Here is a 17,495-nt window from a genome sequence, read left to right as displayed (position 1 = left end):
GCGGGCGGTGCCGGTCCCTCACCGCTGCCCATTCCCCGTTGCCCATTCCCCGTTGCCCGTAGCCCATTCCCCGTAGCCCGCACGGGCGGTGCCGGTCCCTCACCGCTGCCCGTAGCCCATTCCCCGTAGCCCGTAGCCCGTTTCCCGTAGCCCATACGGGCGGTGCCGGTCCCTCACCGCTGCCCGTAGCCCATTCCCCGTAGCCCGCGCGGGCGGTGCCGGTCCCTCACCGCTGCCCGTTCCCCGTTGCCCATTCCCCATAGCCCGTAGCCCATTCCCCGTAGCCCGTACGGGCGGTGCCGGTCCCTCACCGCTGCCCGTTCCCCGTAGCCCACTCCCCGTAGCCCGTAGCCCATTCCCCGTAGCCCATACGGGCGGTGCCGGTCCCTCACCGCTGCCCGGGCCGGGCTCCTCGGGGGGGAGGCTGCGGGCGGCCCCCAGGACGTCGCTGCCCATCAGGAAGACGATGACGCTGCGGAGCAGCTTCTGCGCCTCCAGCAGCGCCTCCGTGGGGCTGCTCCAGCCTGGAATTCCCGGGATCAGCTCCGGGAGAGCCCGCCCAGGGCGTCCCCAGATCCTCCTCCTCTTCCTCCTCTTCCTCCTCCTCCTCCTCCTCCTCCTCACAGCAAAGCTTCCTCCGGATCTCCAATCCCTTCCTCTTCCTCCTCACCCCAAACCCCTTCTTCCTTCCCCTCATTCCAAACCCCTTCTTCTTCCTCCAGATCCCCAATCCCTTCCTCTTCCTCATCACCCCAAACCCCTTCCTCCTCCTCCTTCTCCTCAATCCCTTCTTCTTCCTCCTCCTCCCCAATCCCTTCCTCTTCCTCCTCACCCCAAACCCCTTCTTCCTCCTCCTCCGCATCTCCAATCCCTTCCTCTTCCTCCTCACCCCAAACCCCTTCTTCCTCCCCCTCATTCCAAACCCCTTCTTCCTCCTCCTCCAGATCCCCAATCCCTTCCTCTTCCTCGTCACCCCAAACCCCTTCCTCCTCCTCCTCCTCCCCAATCCCTTCTTCTTCCTCCTCCTCCCCAATCCCTTCCTCTTCCTCATCACCCCAAACCCCTTCTTCCTCCTCCTCCTCATCCCCAATCCCTTCCTCGTCACCCCAAACCCCTTCCTCCTCCTCCTTCTCCTCAATCCCTTCTTCTTCCTCCTCCTCCCCAATCCCTTCCTCTTCCTCCTCATCCCCAATCCCTTCCTCTTCCTCCTCATCCCAAACCCCTTCTTCTTCCTCCTCCCCCCCAATCCCTTCCTCTTCCTCCTCGTCCCAAACCCCTTCTTCTTCTTCCTCCTCCCAAACTCCCTCCCTCCTCCTCCTCATCCCCATTCCCAAATTCCCTCCTCTTCTTCCTCCTCCTCATCCCAAACTTCCTTCCTCCTCTTCTTCCTCCCAAATTCCCTCCCTGTTCTTCCTCCCAAACTCCCTCCCTCTTCTTCCTTCTCCTCATCCCAAACTCCTTCCTCCTCCTTATCCCAAATTCCCTCCCTGTTCTTCCTCCTCATCCCAAATTCCCTCCCTTTTCTTCCTCCCTCCCTCTTCCTCCTCCTTCCTCCTCCTCCTCCCAAACTCCCTCCCTCTTCTTCCTCCCTCCCTCCTCCTCCTCATCCCAAACTCCCTCCCTCTTCTTCCTCCTCATCCCAAATTCCCTCCCTGTTCTTCCTCCTCCTCCCAAACTCCCTCCCTCTTCTTCCTCCTCATCCCAAATTCCCTCCCTGTTCTTCCTCCTCCTCCCAAACTCCCTCTCTCTTCTTCCTCCTCATCCCAAATTCCCTCCCTGTTCTTCCTCCTCATCCCAAACTCCTTCCTCCTCCTCATCCCAAACTTCTTCCTCCTCCTTATCCCAAACTCCCTCCCTTTTCTTCCTCCTCCTCCCTCCTTCCTCATCCCAAACTCCCTCCCTCTTCTTCCTCCCAAACTCCCTGCCTCTTCTTCCTCCTCATCCCAAACTCCTTCCTCCTCCTTATCCCAAATTCCCTCCCTGTTCTTCCTCCTCATCCGAAATTCCCTCCCTTTTCTTCCTCCCTTTTCTTCCTCCTCCTTCCTCCTCCTCCTCCCAAACTCCCTCCCTCTTCTTCCTCCCTCCTCCTCCTCCTCCCAAACTCCCTCCCTCTTCTTCCTCCCTCCCTCCTCCTCCTCATCCCAAACTCCCTCCCTTTTCTCCCTCCCTCCTCCTCCTCCTCCCCCCGTCCCGTTCCCCACCGTGCTGCCGGATGCGTTCCCGCAGCGGCTCCTGCAGCTGGGCCGGGGGCAGCTCCAGGAAGGTGGCCACGAGCTGCAGCGCCTCTGCCCGGGCCAGGTGCCAGCCCCGGGTGGCCCTCGGGGCCCGCAGCTCCCGCAGCGCCTCCAGCAGCAGCGGCACGCCCTGCTCGGCCTGGGGAGCGGGCTCGGGATCCATCGCGGGGCCCCTCCTGCCCCAAATCCCCACCCCAAATCCCACAGCCCAAATCCCACAGCCGAAATCCCCACCCCAAATCCCCACCCCAAATCCCACAGCCCAAATCCCACAGCCCAAATCCCACAGCCGAAATCCCCACCCCAAATCCCACAGCCCAAATCCCACAGCCCAAATCCCCCATCCCAAATCCCCCGTCCCAAATCCCCATCCCAAATCCCACACCCCAAATCCCCCGTCCCAAATCCCCCAGCCCAAATCCCACAGCCCAAATCCCCCATCCCAAATCCCCATCCCAAATCCCCATCCCAAATCCACAGCCCAAATCCCACAGCTCAAATCCCCCAGCCCAAATCCCCACCCCAAATCCCCCAGCCCAAATCCCCATCCCAAATCCCACAGCCCAAATCCCCACCCCAAATCCCACAGCCCAAATCCCCATCCCAAATCCCACACCCCAAATCCCCCGTCCCAAATCCCCCGTCCCAAATCCCCCGTCCCAAATCCCACACCCCAAATCCCACACCCCAAATCCCACAGCCCAAATCCCACAGCCCAAATCCCCCAGCCCAAATCCCCCGTCCCAAATCCCCAGCCCAAATCCCCATCCCAAATCCCCCAGCCCAAATCCCCATCTCACTCCTCCCATCCCAAATCCCCCATCCCAAATCCCCCATCCTGCTCCTCCAATCCCAAATCCCACATCCCAAACCTCCCATCCCAGTGCCGCCCATCCCGTTCCCCTTATCCCAATCCCCCCATCCCAAATCCCCAATCCCATTCCCTTCATCCCATTCCCCCATCCCGTTCCCCTTATCCCAAACCCCCCACCCCAAATCCCCCAATCCCAAATGCCCCATCCCATTCCCCCCATCCCAAATCCCCCGTCCCAAATCCCCCGTCCCAAATCCCCATCCCAAATCCACAGCCCAAATCCCACAGCCCAAATCCCCACCCCAAATCCCCCAGCCCAAATCCCCATCCCAAATCCCACAGCCCAAATCCCCACCCCAAATCCCACAGCCCAAATCCCCCAGCCCAAATCCCCATCTCACTCCTCCCATCCCAAATCCCCCATCCCAAATCCCCCATCCCGCTCCTCCAATCCCAAATCCCACATCCCAAACCTCCCATCCCAGTGCCGCCCATCCCGTTCCCCTTATCCCAATCCCCCCATCCCAAATCCCCAATCCCATTCCCTTTATCCCATTCCCTTTATCCCAAACCCCCCACCCCAAATCCCCCAATCCCAAATGCCCCATCCCATTCCCCCCATCCCAAATCCCCCAACCCCAACCCCCACCCCAAATCCCACCCCCATTATCCCACCCCAAATCCCACCCCCGTTACCCCACCCCAAATCCCACCCCAAATCCCACCCCCGTTATCCCACCCCCGTTATCCCACCCCCGTTATCCCACCCCTGTTACCCCAGCCCCGTTATCCCACCCCAAATCCCACCCCCGTTATCCCACCCCCGTTATCCCACCCCAAATCCCACCCCCGTTATCCCACCCCTGTTACCCCAGCCCCGTTATCCCACCCCAAATCCCACCTCCGTTATCCCACCCCTGTTACCCCACCCCCGTTACCCCACCCCAAATCCCACCCCCGTTATCCCACCCCAAATCCCCCCCCGTTCTCCCACCCCAAATCCCACCCCAAATCCCACCCCCGTTATCCCCCCCGTTACCCCACCCCAAATCCCACCCCGTTATCCCAGCCCTGTTATCCTACCCCAAATCCCACCCCTGTTATCCCACCCCAAATCCCACCCCCGTTACCCCAGCCCCGTTACCCCACCCCGTTATCCCACCCCAAATCCCCCCGTTATCCCACCCCAAATCTCACCCCCGTTATCCCACCCCCGTTACCCCATCCCCGTTATCCCACCCCGTTATCCCACCCCCGTTACCCCACCCCAAATCCCACCCCCGTTACCCCAGCCCCGTTACCCCACCCCGTTATCCCACCCCAAATCCCACCCCGTTATCCCACCCCCGTTATCCCACCCCGTTATCCCACCCCCGTTACCCCACCCCAAATCCCACCCCAAATCCCACCCCGTTACCCCAGCCCCGTTATCCCACCCCAAATCCCACCCCTGTTACCCCACCCCTGTTACCCCACCCACGTTACCCCAGCCCCGTTATCCCACCCCAAATCCCACCCCGTTATCCCACCCCCGTTATCCCACCCCAAATCCCACCCCGTTATCCCACCCCAAATCCCACCCCGTTACCCCACCCCCGTTACCCCACCCCGTTACCCCACCCCAAACCCGTCCCCGCTCACCCGTCCCCGCAGGCAGCACAGGCGGCTGCGCAGGAGGAGCCGGGAATTCCTCCGGAGCAGCCGCGAATCCTCGCTGCCCTCGGCCTCCCCCGGGCACCGCTCCAGCTCCTCCAGGAAAACCTGGGAACGCCACCGGGATCAGCAACGACCCCAAACTCCCCCCAAAACCCCAAACCCAATCCCGGGGGAGGCCATCCCGGCTTTACCTGGGCTTGGGAAGGACATTCCAGCTGCAGCAGGAGCCCGGCGAGCTGGCGGAGCGCGGCCGCCGCTCCCGGCTCGTCCCGCAGGCGCCGGCACAGGGAGAGCAGGAGCAGCAGGGCCTGCAGGGCCGGGATGGGCTGCGGGGAAAGGCCGGGATCAGGGCTGGGATGGGCCCGGAATCCATGGAAAACCCTGGGATCGGCCCCGGGATGGGGCCAGGGGATCCGGGAATCCATGGAAAACTCCGGGAGCAGCCCCGGGATGGTGCCAGGGGATCCGGGAATTCATGGAAAACTCCAGGGTCAACCCTGGGATGGGGTGGGAATCCATGGAAAACCCCGGGATCGGCCCCAGGATGGTGCCAGGGGATCCGGGAATCCATGGAAAACTCCGGGAGCAACCCCAAAAATCATTCTGGGGTTCCCAGGAATCCATGGAAAACTCCGGGATCGGCCCCGGGATGGGGGTGGGAATCCATGGAAAACTCCGGGAGCAGCCCCGGGATGGTGCCAGGGGATCCGGGAATCCATGGAAAACTCCAGGGTCAGCCCTGGGATGGGCCCGGAATCCATGGAAAACTCCGGGATCGGCCCCGGGATGGGGCCCAGAATCCATGGAAAACTCCAGGAGCAACCCCAAAAATCATTCTGGGGTTCCCAGGAATCCATGGAAAACTCCAGGAGCAACCCCGGGATGAGGCCCGGAATCCATGGAAAACTCCGGGATCGGCCCCGGGATGGGGGTGGGAATCCATGGAAAATTCCGGGTCAGCCCCGGGATGGTGCCAGGGGATCCGGGAATCCATGGAAAACTCCGGGATCAGCCCCGGGATGGGGCCCGGAATCCATGGAAAACTCCGGGATCAACCCTGGAATCATTCCAGGAATCCATGGAAAACTCCAGGATCGGCCCCGGGATGGGGCCCGGAATCCATGGAAAACTCCAGGATTGGCCTCGGGATGGGGGTGGGAATCCATGGAAAACTCCAGGGTCAGCCCCGGGATGGGGCCAGGGGATCCGGGAATCCATGGAAAACTCCGGGATCAACACCGGGATGGGGCTGGGAATCCATGGAAAACGCCAGGATCAACCCCAGGATGGTTCCAGGGGATCCCGGGAATCCATGGAAAACTCCGGGATCAGCCCCGGGATGGGGCCAGGGGATCCGGGAATCCATGGAAAAGTGGGAAAAACCTGGGATAAACCCCAGAATCATTCCAGGGGATCCCCGGAAAAGTGGGAAAAACCCCGAAATCATCCCAGGAAATCCCTGGAAAATCGGGAAAAGCCCCGAAAGGATGCCGGGAATGCCTGGAAAATCGGGAAAAACCCTGAAACGATCCCAGAAATCCCTGGAAAATCGGGAAAAGCCCCGAAATGATCCCGGGAATCGCCGGCGCTCCCGCTCACCTGCGCCTGGAGGCGGCAGAGCGAGGCCAGCAGCTGCAGGGACGTCGCCGTCTGCTCCGGGCTGCGCACGCCGGGAACGCCGGGAACACCGGGAACACCGGGATCGGCCAGAACACCGGGATCGGCGGGAACGCCGGGAACGCCAGGAACACCGGGAACACCGGGAACGCCGGGATCAGCCAGCAGCTGCTTCCACAGGGAAAGGGCCTCGGCCAGCGGCTGCGCCAGAGCTGGAACAGCGGCGGGGTCAGGGATGGGGAGCCAGGGTGGGAACTGGGATGGGAACTGGGATGTAGGATGGGAACTGGGATGTGGGATGGGAACTGGGATGTGGGATGGGAACTGGGATGGGAACTGGGATGGGAGTTGGGATCGGAGCTGGGATGGGAGCTGGGATGGGAGCTGGGATGGGAACTGGGATGGGAACTGGGATGGGAACTGGGATGTGGGACGGGAGCTGGGATGGGAGCTGGGATGGGAACTGGGATGGGAACTGGGATGGGAACTGGGATGTGGGACGGGAGCTGGGATGGGAGCTGGGATTGGAGCTGGGATGGGAGTTGGGATGGGAGTTGGGATGGGAGCTGGGATGGGAGCTGGGATGGGAGTTGGGATGGGAACTGGGATGTGCGATGGGAACTGGGATGGGAGCTGGGATGGGAGTTGGGATGGGAACTGGGATGGGAGTTGGGATGGGAACTGGGATGTGGGATGGGAGCTGGGACTGGAGGTGGGATGGGAGCTGGGATGGGAGTTGGGAGCTGGGATGTGGGATGGGAACTGGGATGGGAGCTGGGATGGGAGCTGGGATGGAAGCTGGGATGGGAACTGGGATGGGAGCTGGGATGGGAGCTGGGATGGGAACTGGGATGGGAGCCGGGAGCTGGGATGTGGGATGGGAGCTGGGATGGGAGCCGGGATGGGAGCTGGGATTGGAGCTGGGATGGGAACTGGGATGGGAACTGGGATGGGAGCCGGGAGCTGGGATGTGGGATGGGAACTGGGATGGGAGTTGGGATGGGAACTGGGATGGGAACTGGGATGGGAACTGGGATGGGAACTGGGATGGGAGCCGGGAATTCCGGCTGCTCCCAGCTGGAAGCGCCGTTCCCACCCTGCCTGGAGCCCCGGCCATTCCCAGGCTGGAAGCGCCGTTCCCGGAAAGCCGGCACGGGGCTGGGAAGCTCCTCCCGATGCTCCAGAGCCCAAAGATCCCCTTCCCAAGGCAGCAGGATCGCAAAGATCCCCTTCCCAATCCCCAGTATTCCCAAAAAAACCCTTCCCAACCTGCCAGGATCCCAAAAAACATCTTCCCAATCCCCAATATTCCCAAAAATCCCCTCCCCAACCTGCCAGGATCCCAAAAAAACTCTTCCCAATCCACAATATTCCCAAAAAAACCCTTCCCAACCTGCCAGGATCCCAAAACTCTCCTTCCCAATCCCCAATAGTCCCAAAATTCCCCTTCCCAATCCCAATATTCCCAAAAAAACCCTCTTCCCAACCTGCCAGGATCCCAAAAAAACTCTTCCCAATCCACAATATTCCCAAAAATCCCCTTCCCAATCCATCAGCTTCCCAAAAAATCTCTTCCCAACCCATTCTATTCCCAAAAAACATCTTCCCAATCCCCAATATTCCCAAAAATCCCCTCCCCAACCTACCAGGATCCCAAAAAAACTCTTCCCAATCCACAATATTCCCAAAAAAACCCTTCCCAACCTGCCAGGATCCCAAAACTCTCCTTCCCAATCCCCAATAGTCCCAAAATTCCCCTTCCCAATCCCAACATTCCCAAAAAAAACCTCTTCCCAACCTGCCAGGATCCCAAAAAAACTCTTCCCAATCCACAATATTCCCAAAAATCCCCTTCCCAATCCATCAGCTTCCCAAAAAATCTCTTCCCAACCCATTCTATTCCCAAAAAACATCTTCCCAATCCCCAATATTCCCAAAAATCCCCTCCCCAACCTACCAGGATCCCAAAAAAACTCTTCCCAATCCACAATATTCCCAAAAAAAACCCTTCCCAACCTGCCAGGATCCCAAAACTCTCCTTCCCAATCCCCAATAGTCCCAAAATTCCCCTTCCCAATCCCAATATTCCCAAAAAAAACCTCTTCCCAACCTGCCAGGATCCCAAAAAAACTCTTCCCAATCCACAATATTCCCAAAAATCCCCTTCCCAATCCATCAGCTTCCCAAAAAATCTCTTCCCAACCCATTCTATTCCCAAAAAACATCTTCCCAATCCCCAATATTCCCAAAAATCCCCTCCCCAACCTACCAGGATCCCAAAAAAACTCTTCCCAATCCACAATATTCCCAAAAAAAACCCTTCCCAACCTGCCAGGATCCCAAAACTCTCCTTCCCAATCCCCAATAGTCCCAAAATTCCCCTTCCCAATCCCAATATTCCCAAAAAAACCCTCTTCCCAACCTGCCAGGATCCCAAAAAAACTCTTCCCAATCCACAATATTCCCAAAAATCCCCTTCCCAATCCATCAGCTTCCCAAAAAATCTCTTCCCAACCCATTCTATTCCCAAAAAACATCTTCCCAATCCCCAATATTCCCAAAAATCCCCTCCCCAACCTACCAGGATCCCAAAAAAACTCTTCCCAATCCACAATATTCCCAAAAAAACCCTTCCCAACCTGCCAGGATCCCAAAACTCTCCTTCCCAATCCCCAATAGTCCCAAAATTCCCCTTCCCAATCCCAACATTCCCAAAAAAAACCTCTTCCCAACCTGCCAGGATCCCAAAAAAACTCTTCCCAATCCACAATATTCCCAAAAATCCCCTTCCCAATCCATCAGCTTCCCAAAAAATCTCTTCCCAACCCATTCTATTCCCAAAAAACATCTTCCCAATCCCCAATATTCCCAAAAATCCCCTCCCCAACCTACCAGGATCCCAAAAAAACTCTTCCCAATCCCCAATATTCCCAAAAAAACCCTTCCCAACCTGCCAGGATCCCAAAACTCTCCTTCCCAATCCCCAATAGTCCCAAAATTCCCCTTCCCAATCCCCAATATTCCCAAATCTCCCCTTCCCAATCCCCAATATTCCCGAACCTCCCCTCCCCAATCCTCAATATTCCCAAAATTCCCCTTCCCAATCCCCAATATTCCCAAACCTCCCCTTCCCAATCCCCAATATTCCCGAACCTCCCCTCCCCAATCCCCAATATTCCCAAAATTCCCCTTCCCAGCCCCGCTCACCCCTCTGGCTCTGGAGGTTGCAGCGGATCCCATCCGGCGCCTCCGGCTCCTCTCCCGCCCTTCCCTCGGATCCGAACTCCTCCGGCCCCGCCCGGCGCCGCCCGCGCCGCTCCCGAGCCACGCTCTGCTTGGAACAGCAGATTCCCGAATTCCCAGCGCTTGGGACAGCCTGGGAGCTCAGGGATTCCCCCAAATCCTGGGAAATCCCATCCCAGGAAGGGTTTGGGACTCTGGGATTCCCATAAATCCCAGGAAAATCCCATCCCAGGAAGGGTTTGGGACACCCAGGGAGCTCCGGGATTCCCCCAAATCCTGGGAAATCCCACCCCAGGAAGGGTTTGGGACTCTGGGATTCCCACAAATCCTGGGACAATCCCATCCCAGGAAGGGTTTGGGACTCTGGGATTCCCACAAATCCTGGGAAATCCCATCCCAGGAAGGGTTTGGGACAGCCTGGGAGCTCCGGGATTCCCCCAAATCCCGGGAAAATCCCATCCCAGGAAAAGGATTTGAGTGGGTTTGGGACACCCAGGGAACTCCAGAATCCCCAAAATCCCAGGAAATCCCATCCCAGAAAGGGTTTGAATGGGTTTGGGACTCCAGGATTCCCCAAAATCCCGGGAAAATCTCATCCCAGGAAGGGTTTGGGCCAGCCTGGGAGCTCCGGGATTCCCCCAAATCCTGGGAAATCCCATCCCAGGAGGGGTTTGGATGGGTTTGGGACACCCAGGGAACTCCAGGATTCCCCAAAATCCCAGGAAAATCATCCCAGGAAGGGTTTGGGACTCCAGGATTCCCACAAATCCTGGGAAAATCTCCCCCTGGGAAGGGTTTGGGACACCCAGGGAACTCCAGGATCCCCAAAATCCCAGGAAAAGGATTTGAGTGGATTTGGGACACCCAGGGAACTCCAGGATCCCCCAAATCCCGAGAAAATCCCATCCCAGGAAAAGGATTTGGGTGGGTTTGGGACACCCAGGGAACTCCAGGATCCCCAAAATCCCAGGAAAAGGATTTGAGTGGATTTGGGACACCCAGGGAGCTCAGGGATTCCCCCAAATCCCGGGAAAATCCCATCCCAGGAAGGGTTTGGGTGGGTTTGGGACACCCAGATCCCACCGAGATCCCCCAAATCCCGGGAAAAGGATTTGGGCGGATTTTGGACACCCAGGGAACTCCAGGATTCCCCCAAATCCCGGGAAAATCCCACCCCAGGAACGGTTTGTGAGTGGGTTTGGGACACCCAGGGAACTCCGGGATCCCCCAAATCCCGGGAAAATCCCATCCCAGGAAAAGGATTTGGGTGGGTTTGGGACACCCAGGGAACTCCGGGATCCCCCAAATCCCGGGAAATCGCCGCCCTTTTCCCACCTTTTCCAGCTGGGCCTCCAGGGTGCAGATGTGGAGCCAGAGCAGGGCCTGGGCGCGCTCGTCCAGGAGCCGATCCCGGATTTGGGAATTGCGGATTTGGGAATCCCGGGCCAGCGGCTCCAGCAGCCTCAGGGCCTCCTGGACGGCGTCCAGGGCGGAGCTGCGGGAACAGGGATCGGGAACGGCCCCAAAATCCCAGGAATTGCCCCCAAAACCCCTGGGAAACCCTGAGGGAAAGGAGGGTCTGGGACAAGGGTGATCCCAAAAAGGGACGATCCCAAAAAGGGACGATCCCAAAAAGGGATGATCCCGGATTCCCACCAGGAGCAGGAGGGATGGAAAAGCTCCTCCCACCCCAGCAGGGGGGATTGGGATGGGATTGGGAATCGGGATGGGGAATTGGGATGGGGATGGGGGATTGGGATGGGGAATTGGGATGGGGATGAGGAATTGGGATGGGATTGGGATGGGGGATTGGGATGGGGAACTGGGATGGGGATTGGGAATTGGGATGGGGATTTGGGATGGGGATTTGGATTCGGGATGGGGATTCGGGATCGGGCTGGGGATTCGGGATCGGGATGGGGATTCGGGATTGGGATTTGGATTCGGGATGGGGATTTGGATTCGGGATGGGGATTTGGGATTGGGATGGGGATTTGGGATCGGGATGGGGATTCGGGATTGGGATTCGGGATCAGGATGGGGATTCAGGATGGGGATTCGGGATTGGGATGGGGATTCAGGATCGGGATGGGGATCCGGGCTGGGGATTTGGGATCGGGATGGGGATTCGGGATGGGGATTTGGGATCGGGATGGGGATTCAGGATCGGGATTTGGGATGGGGATTCGGGATGGGGCTGGGGATTCGGGCTGTGGATTTGGGATGGGGGCTGGGCTGGCAGCACGCACCAGTCGGTGTGGGGCGCGAAGCTGTGGCAGCAGAGCAGCTGTGCCAGCTCCAGCAGCGCCGCCGCCCTGGGCACGCTGCGGCCGGGATCCGGCTGATCCCCCGCTCCCGAGGGATCCCCCGCTCCCGAGGGATCCCCCGCTCCCGAGGGCTCCCCCGCGCCCCAGGGCTCCCACGCCCCCGAGGGGCCCCACATGGCCAGCAGGTCGCACAGGACGCTGAAGCGCTCCGGCCCCGTGGGGCCCCGCAGGGATTTGTAGGCCTGGAGCTCGGCCAGCAGCAGGGACGCCAGGCGGTCCCCGGAGAGGCGGCGGGAACGGCCACGGGAATGGGCGAGCAGGGCGTCCCGCAGGGTGCTGGGCACGGCAGCGGGGGCACGGCGACCCACGGCGGGGTTAGGGTGGGCTGTGGAGTTCTTATCCTGCCCCCTTGCAATCCCGTTGTCCCCATCCCAATCCCCCATCCCAGTGCCCCATTCCAATCCCCCATCCCAATCCCCCATCCCAGTGCCCCATCCCAGTGCCCCATTCCAATCCCCCATCCCAGTGCCCCATTCCAATCCCCCATCCCAATCCCCCATCCCAGTGCCCCATCCCAGTGCCCCATTCCAATCCCCCATCCCAGTGCCCCATCCCAATCCCCCATCCCAGTGCCCCATCCCAATCCCCCATCCCAATCCCCCATCCCAGTGCCCCATCCCAATCCCCCATCCCAGTGCCCCATCCCAATCCCCCATCCCAATCCCCCATCCCAGGCTCCCATCCCAGTGCCCCATCCCAGTCTCCCATCCCAGTGCCCCATCCCAGTGCCCCATCCCAGTCTCCCATCCCAGTGCCCCATCCCAGTGCCCCATCCCAATCCCCCATCCCAGTGCCCCATCCCATCCCTCCTATCCCAGTCCCAATATCCCAATCCCATCCCTCCTATCCCAATCCCAATATTCCCAGCCCATTCCCTATCCCAACCCTCCCATCCCAAACCCCTCCTTCCATGTCCCCATCCCATTCCCCTCCTCTCATTCCCCTCTCCTATCCCCCCACCCCAACCACCCAATCCCCATCCCAAATCCCAATCCCAAACCCCCAATCCCCAATCCCAAACCCCCAAATCCCAAACCCCAATCCCATCCCCCAAATCCCAAACCCCCAATCCCATTCCTCAAACCCCCATTCCCCAAACCCCCAATCTCCATCCCATTCCCCAAAACTCCAATCCCAAATCCGCAAACCCCAACCCCCCAAATCCCAATCCCAAACCCCCCAATCCCACCCCCCAAACCCCCAATCCCAATCCCATTCCCCAAAACCCCAACCCCCCAAATCCCAATCCCAAACCCCCCAATCCCAAACCCCCAATCCCAATCCCATCCCCTCACCGCAGCCGCAGCTCCTCCGCTCCCTCTTTGGCCGCCTCCGTTTTGATCCTGGCCCAGAGCGCCACCGGCTCGGCCACCAGGGAGCCGGGATATCCCTGGGAATGTGGCCCTGACCCCCCGGAATGTGGCCCTGACCCCTGGGAATGTGGCCCCAATCCCTGGGAATGTGGCCCTGACCCCTGGGAATGTGGCCCCAATCCCTGGGAATGTGGCCCTGACCCCCCGGAATGTGGCCCTGACTCCTGGGAATGTGGCCCCAATCCCTGGGAATGTGGCCCTGACCCCCCGGAATGTGGCCCTGACCCCCCGGAATGTGGCCCTAATCCCTGGGAATGTGGCCCTGACCCCTGGGAATGTGGCCCTGACCCCTGGGAATGTGGCCCCAATCCCTGGGAATGTGGCCCTAATCCCTGGGAATGTGGCCCTGACCCCTGGGAATGTGGCCCCAATCCCTGGGAATGTGGCCCCAATCCCTGGGAATGTGGCCCTGACCCCTGGGAATGTGGCCCTGACCCCCCGGAATGTGGCCCTGACCCCTGGGAATGTGGCCCTGACCCCCCGGAATGTGGCCCTGACTCCTGGGAATGTGGCCCCAATCCCTGGGAATGTGGCCCTGACCCCCCGGAATGTGGCCCTGACCCCCCAGAATGTGGCCCTGACCCCTGGGAATGTGGCCCCAATCCCTGGGAATGTGGCCCCAATCCCTGGGAATGTGGCCCCAGGGCCAGTAGCCACTGGGCCACCGTGTCCAGCGCCCGCTCGGGCCGGCCCTGGCAGCGCCAGCTCTCCGCCTGCAGCCGGAAGCACCGCTGGATCTGCGGGAAGGGACGGCCAATGGATCCATGGGATCCATGGGATCCTTGGGATCCCAACGTTCCCGGCGGGAATTCCCGGCTGCCGCGGCCCCCCGGGATCGGGGGGGGGGGGGTGGGGCTGTGGCAGGAGGAGAACGAGCCCAGGCTGCCCCATCCCAGTATCCCCAGTGACCCCATACCCCATCCCAGTATCCCCAGCTAATCCCAGTATCCCCAGTGACCCTGTACCCATCCCAGTATCCCCAGCTAATCCCAGTATCCCCAGTAACCCCGTACCCCATCCCAGTATCCCCAGCTGATCCCAGTATCCCCAGTGACCCCGTACCCCATCCCAGTATCCCCAGCTGATCCCAGTATCCCCAGTGACCCTGTACCCATCCCAGTATCCCCAGCTAATCCCAGTATCCCCAGTGACCCCGTACCCCATCCCAGTATCCCCAGCTGATCCCAGTATCCCGTGACCCCGTACCCCATCCCAGTATCCCCAGCTGATCCCAGGACCCCCAGTGGCCCCGTACCCCATCCCAGTATCCCCAGCTGATCCCAGTATCCCCAGTGGCCCTGTACCCCATCCCAGTATCCCCAGTGGCTCCCAGCCCTCTCCCAGCTGATCCCAGTATCCCCAGTGACCTCGTACCCCATCCCGGCATCCCCAGTGACCCCGTACCCCATCCCAGTGCCCCCAGTGGCTCCCAACTGATCCCAGTATCCCCAGTGACCCCCTACCCCATCCCAGCATCCCCAGCAGCTCCCAGCCCTCTCCCAGCTGATCCCAGTATCCCCAGCGACCCTATACCCCATCCCAGTACCTCCAGCAGCTCCCAGTATCCCCAGTGCCTCCCAGTGCCCCCAGCTGATCCCAGCCCTCCCAGTGGCTCCCAGCAGCTCCCAGCCCTCCCAGCAGCTCCCAGCTGATCCCAGCCCTCCCAGCAGCTCCCAGCCCTCCCAGCAGCTCCCAGCTGATCCCAGCCCTCCCAGCTGATCCCAGCCCTCCCAGCAGCTCCCAGCCCTCCCAGTTTGCCCAGTTTGCCCAGTACCCGCTCGGGGGTCACTCCGGGCCAGCCGTATCCGTCCATGGCCAGCACCGCCTGGCACAGGGGCTCGCACACGGCTCCGGCCGCTTCCGGAAGCTTCCGGCCCTGGAAGGCGCGGCCCAGGCGGGAAACGGCCGCAGCTGGGGCAGGAGGGGCACAGTGACCGCGGGCACCGGAGGGGCACAGTGACCGCGGGCACCGGAGGGGCACAGGGGCCGGAGGGGCAGAGTGACCGCGGGCACCGGAGGGGGCAGAGTGACCACGGGCACCAGAGGGGGCACAGGGGCCGGAGGGGCAAAGTGACCGCGGGCACCGGAGGGGCAGAGTGACCACGGGCACCAGAGGGGGCACCGGGGCCGGAGGGGCAGAGTGACCGCAGGCACCGGAGGGGGCACAGGGGCCGGAGGGGCAGAGTGACCGCAGGCACCGGAGGGGCACAGGGGCCAGAGGGGCAGAGTGACCACAGGCACCGGAGGGGCACAGGGGCCAGAGGGGCAGAGTGACCGCGGGCACCGGAGGGGCAGAGTGACCATGGGCACCGGAGGGGGCACAGGGGGCACCGGAGCGGCAGAGTGACCACGGGCACCGGAGGGGCACAGGGGGCACCGGAGGGGCAGAGTGACCACGGGCACCGGAGGGGGCACCGGGGCCAGAGGGGCAGAGTGACCATGGGCACCGGAGGGGCAGAGTGACCGCGGGCACAGGGGCCGGAGGGGCAGAGTGACCACGGGCACCGGAGGGGCACAGGGGGCACCGGAGGGGCAGAGTGACCACGGGCACCGGAGGGGCAGAGTGACCATGGGCACCGGAGGGGGCACAGGGGGCACCGGAGGGGCAGAGTGACCGCAGGCACCGGAGGGGGCACAGGGGCCGGAGGGGCAGAGTGACCGCGGGCACCAGAGGGGGCACAGGGGGCCGGAGGGGCAGAGTGACCGCGGGCACCGGAGGGGGCACAGGGGCCGGAGGGGCAGAGTGACCGCGGGCACCGGAGGGGGCACAGGGGGCCGGAGGGGCAGAGTGACCGCGGGCACCGGAGGGGGCACAGGGGGCCGGAGGGGCAGAGTGACCGCGGGCACCGGAGGGGGCACAGGGGGCCGGAGGGGCAGAGTGACCGCGGGCACCGGAGGGGGCACAGGGGCCGGAGGGGCAGAGTGACCGCGGGCACCGGAGGGGGCACAGGGGGCACCAGAGGGGCAGAGTGACCATGGGCACCGGAGGGGGCACAGGGGCCAGAGGGGCAGAGTGACCATGGGCACCGGAGGGGGCACAGGGGCCGGAGGGGCAGAGTGACCATGGGCACCGGAGGGGGCACAGGGGCCAGAGGGGCAGAGTGACCATGGGCACCGGAGGGGGCACAGGGGCCGGAGGGGCAGAGTGACCATGGGCACCGGAGGGGGCACAGGGGCCGGAGGGGCAGAGTGACCGCGGGCACCGGAGGGGGCACAGGGGCCAGAGGGGCAGAGTGACCATGGGCACCGGAGGGGGCACAGGGGCCGGAGGGGCAGAGTGACCGCGGGCACCGGAGGGGGCACAGGGGCCAGAGGGGCACAGTGACTGCGGGCACCGGAGGGGGCACGGGAGGGGGCACCAGGGCACAGGAGGGGGCATGGGAAGGGGCACAGCCAAGCCCGAGGCCCGGCCACGGAGTGACCCCCTGGACACAGAGTGACCCCCCCAGCCCGGGCACTGGGATGGGGACAGGATCCCCTGGGGTGGCACTGGGGTGGCACTGGGGGCACCGGGATGGGGACAGGAGCCCCTGGGGTGGCACTGGGGTGGCACTGGGATGGGGACAGGATCCCCTGGGGTGGCACTGGGGTGGCACTGGGGGCACTGGGATGGGGACAGGAGCCCCTGGGGTGGCACTGGGGGCACTGGGATGGGGACAGGAGCCCCTGGGGTGGCACTGACCGGTGGCATCGAGGAGCTTGGCCCTGTCGGCCTCGGGCAGCCCCTGCAGCCCCTCCAGCACCCAGGCGATGCTCCGGACACAGCTCGTGGTCACCTGTGGCAACCCCGGCCACCCCGCGGGCTGGGGGACACAGGGGGGCTCAGCCGGGCACCCCAGCCCCACTGAGGGACCTCCAGGGTCCCCCAACCCCCAAATCCCGACCGTCCAAAACCCCACATCCCACGGGAAAGGCTCCCAGAGTGGCTCCAGCCCCAAATCCCAGCCCCACATCCCACGGGAAAGGCTCCCAGAGTGGCTCCAGCCCCAAATCCCAGCCCCATATCCCACAGGAGAAGCTCCCAGAGTGGCTCCAGCCCCAAATCCCAACCCCAAAACCCACAGGAGAAGCTCCCAGAGTGGCTCCAGCCCCAAATCCCAACCCCAAAACCCACGGGAAAGGCTCCCAGAGTGGCTCCAACCCCAAATCCCAACCCCACATCCCACAGGAAAGGCTCCCAGAGTGGTTCCAGCCCCAAATCCCAGCCCCACACCCCACGGGAAAGGCTCCC

General features: G+C 62.1%; 1 protein-coding gene across 1 annotated transcript in view; it reads right to left on the bottom strand.

Moving 5' to 3' along the window:
- The window catches only part of ESPL1 (extra spindle pole bodies like 1, separase), a 46,399-nt gene that overhangs the window by 24,225 nt on the left and 4,679 nt on the right, over nucleotides 1-17,495 (bottom strand). Inside the window, exons 5-17 of the mRNA XM_068997501.1 lie at nucleotides 16,947-17,067; nucleotides 15,039-15,175; nucleotides 13,907-14,001; nucleotides 13,187-13,285; nucleotides 12,003-12,167; nucleotides 11,814-11,909; nucleotides 10,900-11,059; nucleotides 9,529-9,652; nucleotides 6,304-6,533; nucleotides 4,896-5,030; nucleotides 4,690-4,809; nucleotides 2,202-2,373; nucleotides 393-524 (exon numbers count right to left, since the gene is read on the bottom strand). Of these exons, the coding sequence (XP_068853602.1) occupies nucleotides 393-524; nucleotides 2,202-2,373; nucleotides 4,690-4,809; nucleotides 4,896-5,030; nucleotides 6,304-6,533; nucleotides 9,529-9,652; nucleotides 10,900-11,059; nucleotides 11,814-11,909; nucleotides 12,003-12,167; nucleotides 13,187-13,285; nucleotides 13,907-14,001; nucleotides 15,039-15,175; nucleotides 16,947-17,067 (1,786 nt within the window). The remainder of the gene's footprint in view (nucleotides 1-392; nucleotides 525-2,201; nucleotides 2,374-4,689; nucleotides 4,810-4,895; nucleotides 5,031-6,303; nucleotides 6,534-9,528; nucleotides 9,653-10,899; nucleotides 11,060-11,813; nucleotides 11,910-12,002; nucleotides 12,168-13,186; nucleotides 13,286-13,906; nucleotides 14,002-15,038; nucleotides 15,176-16,946; nucleotides 17,068-17,495) is intronic.

The sequence above is a fragment of the Aphelocoma coerulescens genome, chromosome 29, assembly GCF_041296385.1.
Source record: "Aphelocoma coerulescens isolate FSJ_1873_10779 chromosome 29, UR_Acoe_1.0, whole genome shotgun sequence".
NCBI classification, from domain to species: Eukaryota; Metazoa; Chordata; class Aves; order Passeriformes; family Corvidae; genus Aphelocoma; species Aphelocoma coerulescens.
The sequence above is the reverse complement of the archived record's forward strand: the minus strand, read 5'-3'. Positions and strand labels throughout refer to the sequence as shown.